This window comes from Aphis gossypii, unplaced genomic scaffold (genome assembly GCF_020184175.1).
Source record: "Aphis gossypii isolate Hap1 unplaced genomic scaffold, ASM2018417v2 Contig00552, whole genome shotgun sequence".
Lineage (NCBI taxonomy): Eukaryota > Metazoa > Arthropoda > Insecta > Hemiptera > Aphididae > Aphis > Aphis gossypii.
In genome coordinates, this window is record NW_026083157.1 from 51,340 (window position 1) to 73,512 (window position 22,173).

At 31.4% G+C, this 22,173-nt stretch overlaps 2 protein-coding genes across 2 annotated transcripts; one reads left to right on the forward strand and one right to left on the reverse strand.

Moving 5' to 3' along the window:
• Window positions 1-7,708: 7,708 nt before the first annotated feature.
• LOC126554602 (tigger transposable element-derived protein 6-like) lies at window positions 7,709-9,988 on the reverse strand. Its single transcript, XM_050209657.1, has one exon. It carries the CDS (start codon window positions 9,487-9,489, stop codon window positions 7,969-7,971), a length of 1,521 nt encoding a protein of 506 aa, XP_050065614.1. The 5' UTR covers window positions 9,490-9,988; the 3' UTR covers window positions 7,709-7,968.
• Window positions 9,989-19,293: 9,305 nt separating this feature from the next.
• Window positions 19,294-21,090, forward strand: LOC126554606 (uncharacterized). The gene is made up of 2 exons (XM_050209662.1): window positions 19,294-19,504; window positions 20,129-21,090. Exons 1-2 carry the CDS (start codon window positions 19,294-19,296, stop codon window positions 21,088-21,090), a joined length of 1,173 nt encoding a protein of 390 aa, XP_050065619.1.
• The last annotated feature ends 1,083 nt before the right edge of the window (window positions 21,091-22,173 follow it).

A 22,173-nucleotide genomic window follows, 5' to 3' on the forward strand; every position in this document is an offset into this window, starting at 1 on the left:
AATACATATGCTTTTTGGTGTTCTAAAATATCCAAGAGTTAGGATGTATTGGGAAAAAAATTTTAGAGTGCCTTTAATCGCGGATAACATGACCAGGAATAGACTTTTTGAACTTCGCAGTTGTTTCCATGTCGTAGATAATAAAGCCATACCCAAAGAAAACAGCGATAAATTTGTGAAAATTCGTCCTTTGTATAATTCATTTATTAAACGCTGTGCCCAGTTACCTGTTGAACAAAATCTAAGTGTGGACGAACAAATTGTTCCTTTTAAAGGAAATTTATCAATAAAACAATATATTAGGGGTAAACCATCGCCGTGGGGAATAAAAAATTTTTTGTTGTGTGGACAAAGTGGATTAGTCTATAATCTTTTATTATATCAAGGATCGTCTACACAAATCGATGAAAATATGCAAAAAAATTTTGGTCTAGGTGGAGCAATCGTTTTAAAATTGGTTGAAAATTTAAAGCCTAACAAACACTTTTAATTTTTTGACAACTTTTTCTCCTCTTACAACTTATTTTGCTGTTTATCAAAGTATAAAATATTTGCTGCTGGAACAATCCGAATAAATAGATTCAATAACCCCCCGTTTCCAAAAGATAAACAACTAGCTAAAATGGGCCGAGGAACTAGTTTCGAGATATGTTCAAATCATAATATTGCTTTGGTAAAGTGGTTTGATAATAAAGCTGTACAGCTCGGATCAAATTTCATTTCTTCGGGAACACCAACTATAGTACAAAGATTTGATCGTAAAAAAAAATCACTGGTTTTTATTGAATGTCCCGAAGTTGTTTATTTATACAATAAAAGTATGGGTGGTGTAGACAAACACGACCAGCTGGTAAGTTATTATCGAACGTTTATTAAATCCAAAAAGTGGACTTTACGCATGCTTTTTCACATATTTGATATGGCAGTAGTTAATTCGTGGCTCGAGTACAAAAGAGATGCAATAAACCTTAAAATTCCTACAAAAGAAATTATGGATTTGATACATTTTAAACAACACCTTGCCGAAAGTTTAATTATGATTGGTAGTCTTTCAACTCCTTTATCAAAACGAAGAGGACGCCCCAGTAGTTCCGATTCAATAAATATAACTCCAACTAGATCACCAAAAAACGTCGATAAAAGACCGCTCGAAGAAGTAAGGAAAGACCAATACGGACACCATCCAGAGTACGATGATCGAAAAGAAGCAATACGGTGCAAGTTTGAAGGTTGTACAGGGCGTACACATGTTTACTGTATAAAATGCGGTACCCATTTGTGTTTTACTAAAAAAAGTAATTGTTTTCGAAAATTTCATCAATAAAATTGTGTAGTGTATACATATTTATTGACAACATATTAATTTTGTTTCATGCTGCCAAGTAGGCGTTTTTTTGTATTTTTTAGTTAAAATGTTGATTTAATTTTTTTAATTATTAATTATTAATGTTAATTGTTACACAAATAAGATTTGTTTATGTTAATTTTTTAAGTTTGGTAAAATTGTTTTAATATTGTTATCAATAAAATGCTTTTTATCAATAATATAATTTTTTTTTTAAAATAACTTATTACTATGTGTGCACAAGAAGACAATACATGTCTTTGTTTCATAAATTAACGAAATTTTATAGTTCTTGAAACAATAAGTTTATCACCTAAATCCCGTTGCACATTATAATGTGCATAGTGTTTTATGCTACAAATTCCAATGTACATTGTAATGTGCACTGAAGTATCTCCATATTGGCCCAATGGACATTATAATGTGCATCGTTGTATTTTTGGTCCAGATGGTCAGAATCTCTTTAAACTTGAAAAGAACCTTAATTAAGTATCTTTAATAACATATATAAATCGCTAATTTTTTTTTCTCTACTACAATTAATTCGGGTCTGAAAGGGATAAATTAAGTACAGTCAGTTTTCAACATATTGTAAATATTTCCATCTCTGATGTGAATAATATAAAATTATCATGTTAAGTGCTCATGAAAAAACCTAGATTAATGTTTTAGTTGTTTTTAATGTTTAAATAAAATGCATTTTGATATTGAAATTTAGATTCTTGCATGTAACCTATATACAAAATAAAATATATACAGTGTAATAAATATATTACACTAGTAAAATTGAAGTGAATTATATTATGAGCATATTCACTTTGAAACCTCGCTACATAGGTAAGTCAATTGAAACAAAACAACTAGATACCAACTTATTGTTAGAAACTTAGAAAATAATAATAAAAAAAATAATTTCGAATTATAATATCATCTAACATTGGTTAATATAAAATAACATAATATTGCCAATAGTCGGGTACATACAGTTATCGAACATGGACATATAAGTATAAGCATTAAGTACTTATTAACTATTATGTATTATATTACTACATATTTTATAGATCATTAACGGAGGAATTTAATAAACAAACCACCTTTAATTGAAAACATAAAATTTGAACTTTTTCTTGTAAAAAATTGTTCTGAAATTTTTGCAGATTAGTAAAAAGTGTATTTGCAATTTTATTTTTCAGTGTTGCAAATTGTAACAATTAATTTGCAAAAAAATGGTACTAGTTTGGAGAAGATACGACAAAGTCGGGGTGCAGCGTGAACTTGGCACCCCGAGTGAATTTTATTTCTACGGGCGTAAAAAATGTGTTGCAATTTTTTTTTTCGGTGTTGCAAATTGTTGCAATTAATTTGCAAAAAAATGATATTAGTTTGAAGACAATATGACTTATTCGGGGTGCCAACGTGAACTTGACACCCCGAACCATGTTTCGTTGTGGGGGTTGTAAAACCTTGTTGCAATTTTTTTTTCCGATGTTGCAAATGGTTGCAATTAATTTGCAAAAAAATGATATTACTTTGACGACAATATGACTTAGTCGGGGTGTCAACTTCACGCACGTCAGTTTTTCTTTCACATTATAATGTTTTACATAGTATGCTTAACACTTCACAAAATATAATTGCTTAATGCTTTGCTTTGCTTTGTTTATGATTATAGGATAAAGGTAATATTATAAGTAGTATAAGTACTAAGAATGATCAAGATATTTTATGTAGTTCAAACACAGAATTGGCATTAAATGTAGATGATGATATAACTGAAATACATACTACTGTATGTACTATTGTTGAATCAAGTAGTATGCCTAGTAATTTTAATTACTTTCAAAAACCATTTACCACAAAGCTAGAGCAATTTTTTGAATTTCACCCACAACAACCTGAGTTTGTTCCTCAATTTAAATCTTCTAAGGCTTTTTATGGGAAAAATAACATTCAACGCCGTTGGCTATCTTACGATACAACATCTGAATCTTTATTTTGCAAAGTGTGTTTAGCATTTTCATTAGATAAAAATGTATTTGTTGAAGGTTTAAATGTCTGGAGTCATGTTTACCAAAGAATCCATGAACATGAAATTAGTAAATGTCACACATTATGTTCTGAGTCTTTTTTAAATTATTCAAACAAAAAAACTATTGATTATAGATTATTTACTGACCAATTGCACAAGAAAAAAAGTGAAGTCACAAAAAATCTAAATATTGTGGAACGTGTAATTGATATAATTAAGTTAATTGGAAAAAGAGGGCTGAGCTTTAGAGGTCATTTAAATGAATGCTCAAGAAGTTTAAAAGATCCTGCTATTGATCATGGACATTTTTTGGATATTCTATTACTTTTGAAGAAATATGATGTTGTTTTAAATGATCATATTGAAAAAATTACTAAGAGAGCAATAAAAAACCATGAACGTGGAAAAGGTAAAGGAAGAGGATCTTCGTTAACGTTTATTTCTAAAACTACTGTTGACATGATTATTGATTCAATAAATGTTTTAATGAAGAAATCAATAGCAAATGATGTTAGAGAATCAGGAATGTTTTCTATACAGCTAGATACAACTCAGGATATTTCAGTGCAAGATCAATGTTCAGTTGTAGTAAGGTATGTAAATTCAAAAGGTGTTCAAGAAAAGTTATTATCAGTTGTCAGTATACAAAAATCAACTGGTAAAAGTTTTGCTGATATGTTAGCTAATATTTTAAATGAAAATGACTTGGATGTTAAGAAATGTGTTGGTAATGCTACGGATGGTGCTGCCAATATGCAAGGGCAATTTAATGGTTTTTCAGCGTGGCTTGAAAAATTGTCTCCTAATCAAGTCCGCATTTGGTGTTATGCCCATATATTAAATTTAGTTGTCATAGAATCTACAAAATTCCCACTTAATGCAGCAGCAATACATTAAATGATGTAGCTATATTTTTCAAGGAATCGTACAAGCGAATGAATACTTGGGTGGACATAGTAGATACAAATGATAAAAGACGACTGCAGGCAATTGGTAACACACGGTGGTGGTCTAAGGAAAAAGCTTTAACACATATTTTCGGAGATGAAGGTTTATATTTTGAAGTTATTTTAGCATTAAATACAATAGAAAACTTAAATGAATTTACACCTGAAGTAAAGTTAAAAGCTAATAATTTGAAAAAATCATTTTTATCTTATTCAACAATCTTAACTGCATTTAATTATGTACGGATTTTTAATATAATTAGCCCACTATCCAAGTATCTTCAAACAAAGAGCATGGATTTGCTGAAGTGTCAAGAAATGGTTAGTGGAGCAATTACAGATTTGAAACAAATTCAGAAAGACTTTAAAGGAGTTAAAGAAATTTCTAAAAAATGTATAGATATTATGTCAGACAAATTAGAACAGTCACAAATAGATGATATTGAGATTGAAAATGAATTGCCCTCTATAAGATCCAGAAAACGTAAAACATTAGATGGAAAAAAAACACATAAAAACCAAATAATGAACAGTGAAACAAAGTATATGATTGAAGTATATAATGTCATAATGGACAATACTATTACAAGCATTGAAAAAAAGTTTTTAGGAAATAAAAAAATTTACACTGATTTTGCTTGTTTATCTCCTAGTAATTTTGAAGATTTACAAAATAATAAACTTCCAGCCACTGCATTATATGAACTTACTGAAAAAATTAAACCTTTTGAACAAACAATCACTGTTGATGGTTTAAAAAGTGCACTTCTTAGTTTTTCCAGAAATTGGAATAACTTAAAAAAATCTATTCCACAAACATATGAAACTTACAAAAATGTAGAATCAGATGATGATAATTTGTATAATAATGAAATAAGTACTGAAAAGTCACACTGCAATACTTGTATGAATTGTGCAATCTGTTGCTACTCTGTACTACACAAATACAATTTATATTGTAATGCCTACAGGAACTTAGCATTAGCTTACAAATATCTGCTTACCTTGCCATGCTCACAAGTACATAATATTATTTAACTTAACATTTTACTATAACATAAGTTACTACTTATACTAGAAAGTTTATATATGTTTTTATTTATTTTGCAGGTAGCTTGTGAAAGGTCTTTTTCTTTATTAAAATGTATAAAAACTAGACTCCGTAGCACATTGAGTGAAAATAAATTAGAAGCGTTTATGCTTATGGCAACTGAAAAAGAGGTCCTATATGAAATTGACAATGATGAAATCATTAAATTACTTAAATCAAAAAGCACATTGCTTATGAACAAATTGTCTTACTATCTACTAAGTATAGAAATTATAATATTAATAATTAAATTTTTTTTCTTTTATTATGTTATTTAGGCACTTAAAAATAACAAATGCAAAGTAAATAAACCAAGAAAAGTAATATGTATTATTTATTTTATATTGTTCAGTTGTTCAAAAAAAAAAAAAAAAATCAGTTAAAAAAATTTGATTTTGAAGTTTAAAATTTTTAATTTTTTATTCTTATTTATTTATGTCTTTAAAATATACATGCAATGAAACTTAATAGTACACAATATCTTCATGAATTATTAAAGAAAATTTGTGTGGTTGTATAATAGATCTTGGCTAAATTCAATAAATGGGCCGGTGCTTAACTATTTTCCCTGGCCGAAATATCTCCCCAATCCGCCCCTGGTTGCTATACAAATATACACACGTACACAGGTCGGTCGGTGTGTGAGTGCAGCGTAACGGAGTATTGCGGTACCGAGCGCATGTACTATTAATGTACGTTCTCGGCCAAAACAATCTGAGTTGTGGTTATTCTATATCATCTTAAAAAAAATTCTTGATATTGTATTGTGTAAATGGGTTAAAAGAGAAGAAATAATATTACTTCAAACACTGATTAAAGAACATCATGAATTGTATTTACGATTATCACATTCAAATCTAAAACCTAAGCACCATCATATGGTCCATTATCCATTAATTATTTCTCAATCAGGGCCATTGTCACATCACTGGTGCGTGCGATTTGAGGCCAAACATAAAGAGCTGAAAGAAACTGCAAATTCTATTACTTCTAGAAAAAATATTACACTTACATTATCATTAAAAAAACAGCTCCAACTTGCCTATCGACTTTTAGCAACAACTTATAATATGTACTCAATTAATATAGATATTGGCCCTGTCAAAACGTTGTCCCCTGAAGTTGTCACGTTATATATTAATAATACTACTTTTGTTTCTACTAAATTTGATTTTTATAGAGATAATATAGTATTTCTTTCATGGATTAGGTTAAAAGGAATTGTATATAACTGTAAAAATATGCCTATAGTTCTCAGTTTATGTCAAGAGCATAACTCTATGTTACCATTATTTGGACTGATTAAGTCTGTATTTGTTAATGAAATGAACAAACCATTTGCAATTTGTAATCAATTTAATACTTTGTATTTTGATGAACACTGTCAATCCAGTGGCGGAACTACATATGATTGAAGGCGGGGTTTTCCGCGGGCCTCATCGCTAAAGGGGCCTCGCAGTGAAATTCTGTACTATTTAAAAAAAAATTCAATTCAAGTAAATAAAAACATTGAATGCTGAAATAATCTAGAGTGTACTGATAAGTTATAACTGAATGTGTATACGGATTATCCGATGACAACACGATAATATTTGATATTTAGACTACTATTAGTAATTAATGTAAATAATAATAGATATTATTAGATATTATACGAGTATCTAATATTATGTTTAGATAGTATGTCTTATCGCAGGCATGCGACGACAATACGTTTTCACTCGAATATTAGATCAAATAATATCTAGTATACTAAAGAGTATAGATTGTAGAATACTGGGAATTTCCCTATGCTAATGTTTTAATGATAAAAAAACAACCATAAATAAATTTTTCCATTTCATTCCAACAATTTTATGAGACAGTCTTGTTACTAGGTGTTTACGCTGTTTACGGTAAGTAGTTTTAAATTTATTTTGTATTGATAGACAATATTAAACTGTGATTCGTATACAATCATTGTTGGTCATTGGTGTTACGTAAATACTAGAATAAAACAATTTAATATTAAAACTAATGGCTTTGAACATTTCCCATTACGTCCCAACGGAGTGTAATGTATAAATATTTATGACGTCTTAAAAATAATATTATTTGATTCTAATTTAGGCAGCTACGTATTTTAAATAAAATTAAATAAGTTCATAATTTTTAAATTTTTTTTCTAAAAAATACATTTATTTTTTTAAATATATCTTGTAGTCCTAAATCGACAATTTTATTATTATACCATGTACGCAAATCATCACGTTACATTATATTGTTGTGGACAGGATTGCTACTTTTTATAATACAGTAGACGCCGCTTATAAGACTCACTTTGGGACCAGCACAAAGTGAGTCTTATAACCGAATGAATCTTATAGGCGAAGTGAAAAAAAAAATTAATTACGTATTTATAAATTTTATTTTACTACATATTTTGCTTTGATTTTAATACATTAACATATATTACACATTACATACTTTATTATTATTGAATAAATTTAATAATCCCGATAAAAAAAAATTAAATTATAATAGGTAAATATTACAAATAAAAATATCATAAAAATTATTTTTGAAAAAAATTTGTAATTTTAGTTTGTTTTTTATTTTGTTCCAATATTCCGAAAATATACTGTTCGTATTCGTATTGTATATTAAAATTATTACTACGGTGATGGACAGCTCTCCTTATCACGTCTAAAGCCTCCAGAACCTCTTTATTTGATGGTGGTTTAACCACGACGTCGACTTCTTCTTCATCGCTTTCGTCATTCTCCTCATCGTTGTTATTGGTGATTTCATTTATAATAGACTGACAAATTTGGTCCTCAGAATACTCTTCAGAAGTTTGGAGATCATGATCTATATCCATCCAATCCTCATATGTTTTGTCAGCGAGGTCTTTACTATGGTCATCTTCTTCTTCTTCCTCGTCCTCTTCCTCAGTTTTGACGAAGCCTCCGTGACGAAAACAATTTCGAATAGTCGCATCACTAATATTATTCCACGCTTCGTTGACAAAGTGTAAGGCTTCGAGAATGTTGATTTTCTTGGAAAGGTCATTAGCCTTTAAAGTCGAAGTTGACTCACATTCAAACATTTCATCAATGAGAGTAATTACCCTTTTTCTCATTTTTAATCTATAGTAAGCTTTAAGTGTACGAATAATTCCTTGATCACAAGGCTGAATAAGTGATGTGGTATTAGCCGGTAAAAAAACCAGTTTTATATTTTTCAAGTTTAAACTTACATTGTGAGCTGTGCAATTGTCTACTAAAAGTATAATTTTTCTGTCTAATTCATTATCCCATTTAATCAACCACTGACTAAAGATTTCTTGAGTCATCCATGCATTTTTATTCGCTGTATAATCAACAGGTAAAGCTTTAATTCCTTTGAAACAACGAGGTTGCTTACTTTTCCCGACAACAAGCAGTTTCTTTTTTTCTCCCGTCATACTGGCACAACACAAGATCGTTATTCGTTCTTTAGAAGATTTTGTTCCCTTTGCTTTGTTATTTTGAAGAACATAAGTATGCTCAGGTAGTGCTCTAAAGTACAGGCCAGTCTCATCAGCATTAAACACATCAGAGGGTGAAAATTCGGAGATGAGTGAAGGCCATTCATTTTCTAGCCAAAAATGTGCACCCGTAAAATCTGCGTCACCTTGTTCTCCGTGCATTTTTTGGTAACAAATTTTTTCTCTTTTTTTCCACCGATGGAACCACCCCTCTGTCGCTTTAAAGTCAACCTTCCCCATTTTTTCTGCCAATTCTTCAGCTTTTTGGCGAAGCAAAGGACCTGACACGCGAGCATCTTTATTTCTAACTTTTACGAACCATTCTTTCAATGCACGTTCAACAGTATCATCCTTTCCACATCTTTTCCTTTTTCGACTTAGCGACTCATTTTGTAATGCTTCACATTCAATGTCTTCCCTATTCTTCAATATTCTACCCAATACCGATTGTGAAATGTTCAGCCTAACTGCTGCATCACGTTGTCCCATCTTTGGAAGTTGATCATATTTTCTTAAAATGTCTAGTTTGTCATTCAAACTAAGAGCACGTCGCGTATTAGCACTCATGCTAACAACAATAAAAGCACACGTTGAAATTCGAATACCGACTGATCGTTCATTGTACAACAATTATACCGTTGACTGCAATGATAACTGAGTATGTACATGTGCACGTGTACGTGTGTGTATTTATGTACCCGTAATTACGATAACTGTGCAGCCGCCAGATAATCAGTACACTATAATAACGATAATCATTGCGATAAATGTGAACTTTTATCTGCGATAAAAATTATTATATATACGTTATAAGGTACCAACAGAAACTAGAAATAATCAACACGAATATTATTTAATTTTTCAATACCAATTTAATTCTAAATTATAACCAAAAAAGTTTATTTTTTACTATTTATTATACGAAATTTGAGTCTTATAACCGAAGTGTTGAGTCTTATAACCGATTTTTTTTTAATGTATTTGCATACGTCCGGACCGTTCTAGACGATTTTGAGTCTATTAAGCGACTGAACCTTATATCCGTGAGTCTTATAAGCGGCGTCTACTGTATTATACATTTTAATATTTTACTCATATTTTTAGTGGCGTCTTCTTGAAAATTTTTCCTCAAATCAAATTTATTATTTTTATACTATACCCACCTTTTAACAATTTTTCTTACTGCATTCAGACAGTGAATTTATAAGTTGTTACTTTAGTGGTTAAATAATGGGTATTTCATATTTTCATTGGTATATACAATTAATCATAGAAGACTATTACCCTTATACCAGTTATACCTCATTGTTATATCCTCATATAAAATTGCCAGCCCATTAATATTTTTGTGAATCAAGTGATTCAAATATACATAACTCCTTCGAGTCACTTCTGCATGTTTTTATTATGTTATTTGTTATATTACTCATAAACTCATATAACCACTAAAAAACCTTATGTATTATTGTTTTTATCTACTGGGGCAATATTGATTTATAAAATATAATATAATTTAATAAATATCGAAAGAAAAATAAATTGTTTTAAGTACTATATTATTATAATTTTAGTGTTGTACAACTTGAATTTGAAAATTTTATCTAATTATGAATGATCCAAAGAAAAGATTTGAAAGTGGAGCGAGTAAACGAAAACGTAAAACAGAGGAAGAGAGAAAAACTAAATTGTTACCATCTGTTTCAAAGTTTTTTACCAAAAAGCTCGAAATTGAAAAACCTAGTTTTTGGAATTCACTTTCTGTACAAGATATTCCATTAACTACTTCGCCGTCTTCTTCAGTCACCACTATTGCAAATGAAACATCATCTAGTTACCCACCTTTATTGACCAACGAAATTTTAGAGGAAAAACCATCCAACTCCTTATCTTTTTCTCCAAATGGCAATATTTCAAATTTAGATTTTTTCACTAAGCTTTTAGCATTACCAAATCCTACTGATATTGGCCATTTTAACCATTTAACGTTATCGGACGAGTTGAAAAAGTTCATAGTTGAATACAGGTGTGATAACAGTGAACCGATATATACTGTCCTCAGTTTTTTTTATAATTTAAATGTTTAAATGCAAGTTATTTGTTATCCGTTGTTGTGGTAGTGTAAAGTACTAATCGTTGCCCAATTGTACGTTGTGGGGTTCTTTGTCTCTCCGTATAAAGCAAGTATTAAACAAATATTAAATAGTTTGTTTGTGTATCCGTTTGTTAGTTTATCGAGTTCATAAACTCTGTTATCATAATACATTTTTACGATATCAATTCTACAAACAATATTCGCAACGTCAGCTGTTTCTTAGTAACTTCAACGCCCGGCAAAAACATAATTCAGTTTTCTTTACCACTACTCTTTGGTTGACATTTCGGTGGACCTTATTGGAGACTTAAACGCTCGTTGCTTTTGCAATACTCAGCCATAATCTTCTCTTGTGTAATGTTATGGGCTATGAGATATCAAGGCTAAGTTAGTATGACCATGCCTCGTGTCGAGGGAGATGCATATGCTATACTATGACCATGAAACGTGTCGGGATAGTAAGCGCATCAATAATTATAGTGAACTAATGATGCATTTAAGATGTAATTGCACAGTATCAAATCCGTGTTCAAATTTGCAACAACAACTACAGGGACACCTGGTTCCATCCAGAAGACAACGATTCGACGCAAACAAGAGACGTACCACAATATATAAGGAAGCCCGAAGACCAGCAACGGCAGATGTACCAAAGCTATCAACACCTGAGCACTTTCACGACACTCAGCCACTTATTTTGTTTGTTACATGTATTTTATTTATACGCAATAAAGACATATTTCGTTATTGAGTTTAACTTTCATTCAAATTAACCATTTGAATTCAAATCTGATACTGGCACTCAACAATTTGGCACAGTCGGTAAGATTCACTTTTCAAGGAGGCAAACTGTCAAAGGCTACCATAAACAAGGAAGACTGTGCACCCTTCTTCGTTGATAACTCCATAATACGTAGAAGACCATTCAAATACAACGTTGCAGAAAGTATCAGACAGGATGACAACATCAACGAACATCGCATTATTGTGAGTGAATAGTTAATTAAATTATTAGACAGATATATGTAACAAAAGTATAAAACCTAAAAAGTATCATTTAAGAAACTGAATATATTTAAGTAGGTCGTAAAAAAACTATTTAGCAATTTTTTTTTGATTATTAAAGGGCAATTGATTTATTTGAATTATTATTGAGAAATATTAAGTTATTATATTATAATTGAGGGCATATTGAATTATTGAGAATTATTAAAGGGCATATATTATTGAGTTATATTATTATAGTTGATTGTAAAACGTATCAAATGAGTGTGAAAGCAATTTATGGAGAACACATGTACATCTCCTTTGGAAGTAGCTAATCCATCGAATAAGACGTCTTTAGAAACTCCAGATTTGAGTTTAGACGTATTAAATAAAACCCAACAGTTGATTAATTTGGGAAGCCCTAGTAGAAGCCCTAGCCCTATTGGAAGCCCGAAAGAACGCCCTAGTCTATTTAGAAACCCAAGTGAACGCCAGAGCGTGAAAATAAAACACAGTTTGGAGAGAAGTTTAAGTTTAGACAATAAAAAGGTTACACGTAGCAAGGTTACGTACGATTTTAAACATACTGAGTTAACGTTCGGGAGAAAACCGCGTGTAAAGAAAATGGTTACCATAAAATTAGAGGAAGCATTTAAGCTTATACCTATGTGTACGGGAGAAGACGATATCTATCCGTTCATAAATGCATGTGATATGGCAGTAAATTTGGTTGAAGAAAAATGCGCACCGACTTTAGTTAAATTTATAACAACTAGGTTATCTGGTAGAGCATAAGAAATGATAAAATATAAAAATGTTACTAAATGGGTATACATTAAGAGTTATTTGATGGATGCTTTTGAAGATACAACAACTGCTTCAAGTTTGCAGATACAATTAAATTCCATTAAAATGCGTCATGATGAGGACGTCAATGATTATTGCCATAGAGTAGAAAAATTGTATTATAAATTATGTACTGCGTGTACACTTAATAAAGAGGAATTAGAAGCAAAAGTAATTCACGAAACTTTAAAAGAATAAACATTAACTATTTTTATAAAAGGATTGATAAGTCCTATAAAAACAATTGTAAAGGCACGAAACCCTAAGACGCTAGAGGCAATTGGCAAAAGCAGAAGAAGTAGAATATAATTCAGAAAGAGATAATTATAAGTACAGGAACGATTTTTCTAATAATAGAGATAATAATAATTTTTCACAGCAAAATAATAATAATTTTCAACGTACAAATAATACAAGAAATTATAACACGAATAATCATATCAGTAATTTTCAATCAGATAATATATACCAAGGAGGTTGATCAAATATAGAATACCTGTAATAAAGTGGAGACAATAGTACAGGACTTAACGATAAGTTAGTAATAAATAAAAATAATAAATAATAGAGTAGAATATAATTAGGAAATAGGTTAATAAAAATTTTGGAGATATGGTTTTATTCGAAGGTAATGTAAAATAAACTATAGGTACACTTTTAGAAGCATTAAAAGAGTATTATATAGTGACAAAAATTACAAAACAATAAAATTTAACATTAGGAATAAAATATGAAGTAAAACGTAAGTTAGGAATTAATTTGTTTTTACCGATTAGTAAAGTAATAGGTAATACACCGTATGTAATACAGAGCAATCTTTATATAATATTTCTATTAACATAAAAAAAAAATAATAATTGTCAGAAGTCAATATACGAAAATATATTATTAGGCGATATTGAACTAAAACAGTTTTACGATTCTAAACTAGGAGGTCATTTAGTTGTTAACAAAACTATTAAACGCATACAGAAGCAATTTAGATGGATAGGTATGAAAGATGATGTTAAAAAGTACGTAAAAAATTGTACATCGTGTCAAGTAAATACAATTTCAAATCGGCATGTAAAGCAACCAATGGCTATTACATCAACAAGTACAAAACCATTTGAAAAAATATTTTTAGATATTGTTGGTCCATTACCAACGACCTTGTCTAGTAATAATTATATTTTAACAATGCAAGATGACTTATCTAAATACACGCTAGGAGTACCAATACCTAATCATCAGGCAAACGCGGTCGCGGAAGCATTTGTTCTACATTTCGTGTGTGTACATGGAATACCGGGAACGATATTGACAGATCAGGGAACGGATTTCCTTAGCAAAACATTTACGGAAGTTTGCAAATTGTTAAAAATAAATAAAGTTAATACTAGTCCTTTTAGACCACAAACAAATGGAGGTCTCGAAAGATCACATAGAACTTTGGCCGAGTACTTAAGACATTATGTGGATAAGAATTTAAATAATTGGGATCATTTGTTACCATATGAAGTAATTGAAGTAATAGGAGATGAAAATATAGTTATACAACGTGGCCGACGAGGCATTACCATACATAAAAATAATGTAAAACAGTATTATAATGACAAAGCAAATGATTAATTAAATATAAGATTATAGTATTAATGAATAAATTTAAGAAAGGTTTGTGGAATAAAAAAGAATTAAATAAATAGTAAGGAATAAACTAGGTATGAATGACGATGTAGGAGCCCTCACTCGGGACTACCCGAAGGACCACTCGACATATCGAGAATATTACAAATTGGGTACATTGGCCATAACCTTTAAAACGCCGTAAATGGCAATCGATAGGCAACCCTATGCCAACGCCTGAATGGTGGCAAGTCGGCAACCTAATGTCCACTGACCGAACGAACGGGAGAGAACGGGAGGGAATTTAGGAAAAGTGCAAGTTGATTATGGGGAGGGGGCTCGGTGGTCGGATCGATATGGTGCAATGATCACCGAGCTTACACAATTAGGGACAAGACTTAAATTACTGAAGTCTTGAGATGTTGACGAAGAGGTTGCTGATCTGGACGACCTGGGCGGCCTCCCACACACCACGGCGAGTGCTGGCGGTCTTATGCGGGAGATGAACAGCACGATGACCAGACGAAGGGATCGTAATCGACGAGTATGCGATGTATAGTGTTACGTACTAACCTCTAACCTTCAGTAGGAATCGATGTAGTGACATTCACACACGACAAATCGGACGATGAAGAAGATCGCAACAAATAAAACTCCAATAATTTTACGCCTGAATGGCGAGACAAGTATAATGAAATTCGTGTCGCATTGACAACGAATATAAATAATAAATACAACAATGTAATAGCAATAATTGCTGTGATGATTGCGCTCAATGCGACTTACAATACAAAAAAGCTCAGCAAAAACTATGAGAGAAAAAACAATAATAATAATAATAATAATAATAATAATAATAATTAGGGCGTTGGCCGCATAATACTACAAACAATGATAAGAATAAATAATGATATAAAACAACAAAAAATGATAATGGACAGCAACATCTGACCAATAACTTACATAGATAACATATACGACAACGATAATAAATTAACAAAACAATTATAATAATTCAACAAGTAACTATGGAGAGGTGGATGAAAGAGAAGGGAAACGATTAAAAGGAAGAAGATAAGGAGACTGATCGTCGTCGGGCATGGACACTTGGTTGCGCTAATTGTTTGGCGCGAACAGACGAGTTAGAATGTAAAACATAAGGTCAATGTTACGATACATATTTCGTAAGACTAAAATCAGAATTATAGTTTGCATAAACTAAAACCGCAAAAACGTAGAGTATACGGAAGAAGAGAAAGTAACTATACTAAAACAATTTCATGATCTATGAGAATGGATGTAGAATAATATACCAAATATAATATATTCAATCATATTATCATAAAAAAAAAGCATTGATATGAAAACTTAATAAAGCATTTTATAATATTGATATCTTATGTGTAGATTCAGTTATTCAGTTATTTAATTTGGTATGTGGGTAGAACGTAACGTTCGTGTGTAATGTTAATTAATTATTCACGAATTTATTTTATTATTTTAATTGTATTAATCAAGGTGAAGGAGATTTAAATATTAAAAAAAATATATATATATATTAATAAAATATACTATACTAACATTCTGTATATTGTATTCTTAATTGATTTATATTTGATATAACTAACATTATTATTAAGTTACCAATGTAAAACTGAAATTGTAAGTGTAACTGAGTGCATTTAAGAAAAATTGTAAAGATTTCTGTCTTGCAGACATGAACCTTTTTTTTTTGTTTGGAGGTGTTATGGTCTATGAGGTATCTGTAAGATATCTACAAGATATCAAGGCTAAGTTAGTATAACCATGCCTCGTGTCGAGGGCAATGCGGTTGCTACTATGACCGTATTGTGTCGGGATATTAAGCGCACCAATAATTATAGTGCACTAATGATACATTTGAGATGTTATTGCCCATTCTCAAATTCGTGTCCGAATTTGCAACAACAACAACAAGGACACCTGGTTTCGCCCAGAAGGCGACCACACGACGTAAACAAGAGACGCACCACAATATATAAGGGAGCCCGAAGACCAGCAACGACAGATGTACCAAAGCTATCAACAACTGAGCACTTTCAAGTCACTCAGCCACTTATTTTATTTGTTACATGTATTTTATTTATATGCAATAAAGACATATTTCGTTATTAAGTTTAACTTTAATTCAAATTAACCATCTGGATTCAAATCTGATACTGGCACGCAACAGTACTATTGTTTCTTTTTCTGATATGACTACGCCGAAAGCACCCAACGCAAGTTCCAAAACTTCCACTGACCGTATTACAAGGTCCAAAGGTTCTACTTCTAATGAGGATCTGTTGAATATTATTCTTTCCTTCAATTCTGAAGTTCTCGCCTCTAATGAAGCACTTTGTAGTTCACAATCTTCGCAATTTAATAGTCTTAAAGCAGAAGTATCAAAAATCTCTAAGCAGATGTGTGAAAATGAAACTTTAAAAGAGGAAATTTTTACGTTTAAGTTGAAAATTAATAGCCTTGAAGAAAAAAGCCTTTCAATTAATCCTTCTGCAGTTACTAACCTTATTCTACAAGAAATTTACTTTAACCTGACCGCTGTTCTTTCAACGTGATTGCTCATGGCGTGCCTAAGTCAACATCTTTGGTAGTCGAACGGACTGCATATGATAAATCAACAATTTCTAATATTTTACTGCCACTTGGAAACTTCCTTCCATTGAATGTTAAGTTTATAAGGATTGGAAAACCTCGTCCAGATAATACTCGCTCATTGAAATTAGTTTGTGCTACCAAAGAGGAAGCAAAATCCTTGCTGTACCAGTATAATGAACTGTCGTATATTGTAGACAGTCGTCCAAATTATTACTTAATATGTATAAAGAAAAATATTTTTAAATAAGACACGGAAGAGGCCAGTGAAGCAAAATGTGCTGAGGCGACAAGAAAAATGTGGTATATAAGACCGCCGTACGCACGGGCAGAGGGAGTCCCGCTGTCGCTGAGTGAGTCGGCGAGAGTGTAGGTACGACGATCGCACGTGTGAAGCGGCGATTATAGTACGGACTAAATTAATAGAATTTTTGATTGTTTATTTTATGTTTTTGAAGTTTAATAAAAAAGTGTTTCCGACCAGGACAACCCGAGTTGGATATCATTTAAGTCTTCCTTGCGTTCCTACCTTTATATAGGAAACAGCGCCGAGATATACGTACCACGGGTATAGGTAATCTTCGAGTCGTTTCCACTATAAAGGAGCGAAGAATCGACAAGCGCACACCATCGTACCTCGTTAGTTAACAGTGCCATTCTAATTCATTTTAGAGAGTGTCATTAACTAAAGAGTACGAGGGTAAGGCATAGTTGATTTACCGCAAACCCATCGTACCTCCCTAGTTAACAGTGCCATTCTAATTCATTTTAGAGAGTGTCATTAACTAGAGAATACGGGGGTAAAACTTACCTAGTTGGTTATACCGCGTATACTGAAATACCGGTATACCACATAAGCGGTCAGGTGTTCAACTTCAAAATGGTTTCAATCTTGTAAAAGATAAGACCGAACTTGAAAGACAACAATTGCACTCCTGTCACGAAGAAATGGCGTCACGTGCTGCACGGGGAGAATTGAATTTGCGCATCTACTTTGAAAATGGATCACCGAAGGTGGGGACTATCCGGTCAAAAAACGAACTTCATCCTCCTCAACGTCCTATTCATTAACTGGATTCTATCAAAATTGCCGCGGGCTGAGAACAAAACTTTCAACTTTTTAACGTAATGTATTTGCTTTAAATTATTCTTTCATTATCCTTACTGAAACTTGGTTGTCTGAAAATTTTCTTAATTGCGAACTTGGATTTCTTAATTATAATGTATATACTATATAGATATGATCGCTGTAAATTAACTAGTTTATGTACCAGAGGTGGTGGTGTTCTTATTGGTATACAAAAAACATACGATCTAATTCTATAACTATTTCAAACATGAGTGTTGAACAAATTTATGTATTTTGCACGATTGGTCCAAATTCTTTTGTGATTGGAGGTGTGTATATTCCTCCCAATTCTCTTTCTAATATCTATCACACCCATTCCCAGACCATTGAATCTCTGGTTCAAAATTACCCTTCTTACAAGTTCATCATTTGCAGTGATTATAATTCACCTGAAATTTTATGGGACAATGATGATTGTGGTCTTAATTACTCATTCACTTGCAGTTCTCGTGCAGCATGTATACCCGGAACGTTTGCATCTAATGGGATTTTCCAAAATAATAAAAATTTTAATAGTCATGGATCAACCCTAGATCTAATTTTTTGAAATATTCCTTTCTCAGTTGAAAAATCCTTGGAACCAGTAATCCCTAGTGACCCATACCATCCTTCGTTGAACTTAACTCTTCCTCACTCTGATCATACAAATTCTTTAGATAGCCATCACTCCTTTTATATTTTTCGTAAAACTAATTACTATAACGTAATCTCGTTTATTGGGAGCTGTGATCGGAATACAACTTTATCTACCCTAGATCTTGAGATTGCTTTCAATACCTTGCTTGATGCCTTACATATAAGTATTTTAAAATTTGTACCCAAAAGTAACTTTTGGAGTACTACTTACCCACCATGGTTTAATTCAGAATTAAAACTTAACAACATACAAAAGAAAAAAGCACATGTTGAGTATAAATCCAATCCTAATGTTCAAAACTATACTAATTATTCATTGCTACGTGCTCATTTCAAATATATGTCAAAAAAGTATCTTTATAACAAATATGTAGAATCTTCAATAGCAAAAAACCCAAGTGATTTTTGGAAATATGTTTAAAAAAATCGTACAAATAATGGTATGTCTATGGAAATTTCTCACAACAGTTATGTTTCGTCTAATAAAACTGAAATTGCTGATATGTTTGCTGATATGTTTTCTTCGGTGTACTCAACGAATACTATTAATACTACAAATGATCTACCTAATATTTCAAAATTTGACTTGCCCAATAATGTTTATTTCTCTTTGGATGATAATTGTAATGGTCTGTCGCTCTCAAAGGAAATTGGTCAGTAGGTCCTGATGGAATTTGTGGTGAATTTTTATATCAAATTTTATTATTATCAAATAATAATTTTTACGTAACAAGCACACAAATACTTACATACAAATGTGGCAATCATTGAATCATTTAACAATATATGCTAAGAAATAACGAGAAATGAAATTAATTTAATCAATTTCCATGCTGATTTTGAAAAGGCAGCGCATAATGCGGTATGCAAATTTTTCCTCGATGTAAAATTTTTGGCTGTACCTTTCATTTAGGACAAAATTGGTTCAGGCAAATACAACAAAATAAAATATTATTATCTGAGTACTTAAAAGATTCGGAAAATGGAAAATGGCCATAGATCATTTTTTCCGTATACATTAACTATACGTCTTATGTAATTTTTTCTAGCAGGTTTGTGTAGTTCAAATGCGATATCTCGCTTAGACATTTGGTATACGTTTTATGTAACCAGCTTACATTGAAACTATACTTACTATACTTACTTACGTTGAAACTTACATTGAAGGAAAGCTAAGAAAACCTTTAGATGCTGAAGGAGACGTACGTTTTACTAATAATGGTTTGACATTTTTATTCTCTGAAATGCGATATGAAAATATGAAATAAACGGAATAGAAATACAAAAATTGAAATCACCCGGAGTATCGTCCTGCCTGAAAGCATACTGTTCATATACACCAAGTGACTTGAATACGTTAGACAATTGTGCTTGGGACTCGGGCATGGACGGCGAAGATAATAAAAATTTTATGAGCAACGATGTATTTACTGGTTGTATACCTCTAAAACATTTATTCGGATTTTGCGAAGATTATAAAAAAATATTACTAAATTGCAATCAACAACTGATTTTAAATCGCTTGTCTACCGATTTAGACGTATTACGTATGACGCAAACCGGAACCTCCGAAAACGTTGAAAAAAATAAAAAAATTACGATTGAATTGATTAAAGTGATATGGAAGATGCCTATAATCAGAGTTAATGATAAAGAAAAATTAAAACTGTTGAAAGTGATAGATTCACGTAAAACGTTATCATGTGCGTTCAGAACCTGGGATCTATGTGAATATCCTGTACTACCTAGAAATACTTCACATTCATGGACGATAAAGTCTAGTAGCTTGCTTGAAAAACCTAGATTTATTTTGTTTGGATTACAAACAGATAGAAAAAAAAATATAGAAAACGACGCTGGGCGCTTTGACCACTGCCAACTAAAAAATCTTAAGGTACACTTAAATTCTGAAGTGTTTCCATATGAAGACTTTCGTGCTGATTTTAAAAATAATACCATCAGCTTACTGTATAAAGCCTATACAGACTTTCAAAAATCGTATTACGAGAGAGATTATTCTGAACCATTGTTATCAAAAAATGTTTTTCAAACATATGTTCCAATCGTCGTTGTCGATTTATCGCATCAGAATGATAACGTAAAAGCATCGACCATAGACCTACGAGTAGAATTTGAAACGGATACGGTTATTCCTGAGAAAACTGCAGCTTATTGTTTAATTTTACATGATCAGATTATAACTTATAACCCGTTTAGCGGTGATGTTAGAAAACTGTAATTTTTATACATAAATATGTATATTATTTCTATTTGTAATTATTTTTTTATACCTTGTAAATATATTATTTTTACTTTGAAATATTTTTATTACCTTATTATTAATAAATAAAAAGAAAACTTTTTTTAAAAATAACTGACTTGTTTTTATTTTACACAAATACTATACAAATATTATACAAAAATATTTTTACACAAAAATACATTAAACAGTGTGTCGTCTTTTGGGTAGTAAGTTGGTCATATTGTATTGCGGTCCGTATGGTCCATCGTTTTCGTCTGTACATCTTGTCTGTGATGGAGGGGAGATATCAGAAAGATATAGTGTAAAATGATGGCGGTGAAAAAGGTTTCTGGTATCCCTATAAAATATAATACATTAATATTGGTATAAGAAAAATAAAAAATATTTTTTTTCTTACCTCATCTTTTTCTAATTCGTCCAACCATCTTTGTGCGATATGTTCAGCTGCATGTAATTGAAGCTGACTTGTGAAATTGTAGTCATTTACATGTGTTGCAATGCAAATGTTGTTAATGCTTTTCACACGATTTGTCATATCTTCAAGCGTTCTAGTTTCAACCTTGGTATTTGTTTTTAAGTATGATGCGATTTGATTAATTTGCTGTACTACGAGCGGTTTAACGATTTTGATTTTTCTCTCGATGATCTCGAAAATTGACCACTCTAAATCTTGTATCTTAAATAAGTCGTTACGATTTAACAGTATGCGACATCCATCTTGAATTTTAGACTCTATAATGAGCATATTCTCTCCTTGGTACACCATACTAGATATTGTAATTGAATCGGAATCCAAAAATAAATTACGCTTATACTTTTGTGGTTGTTCTAGTATAAATGATAAAATGTTTCCCATAAGTCGGAAAATACGTTTGAGAAAATCGGCGGAAATATTTACAAAACGTGATGGTGTTATAATGTGAATCACGGTGTTGAATTCATCTGTCAGATCGAGTCCGATGTTTAAAAACTTGCGAGATGAAAAATCAAGGAAAAAATTACTGCAATCGATTAGGCTAGCTGGTGGTGACGGAGGCACATATGTAAAAACATTCTTCT

Bases quoted from the DNA above. Each gene is read 5' to 3' on its own strand.
- LOC126554602 (XM_050209657.1), bottom strand. From the start codon at position 9,489: ATGAGTGCTAATACGCGACGTGCTCTTAGTTTGAATGACAAACTAGAC.
- LOC126554606 (XM_050209662.1), top strand. From the start codon at position 19,294: ATGTCTATGGAAATTTCTCACAACAGTTATGTTTCGTCTAATAAAACT. The intron at 19,505-20,128 runs GTCAGTAGGTCC...TAAACGGAATAG, and splicing joins GTCGCTCTCAAAGGAAATTG to AAATACAAAAATTGAAATCA.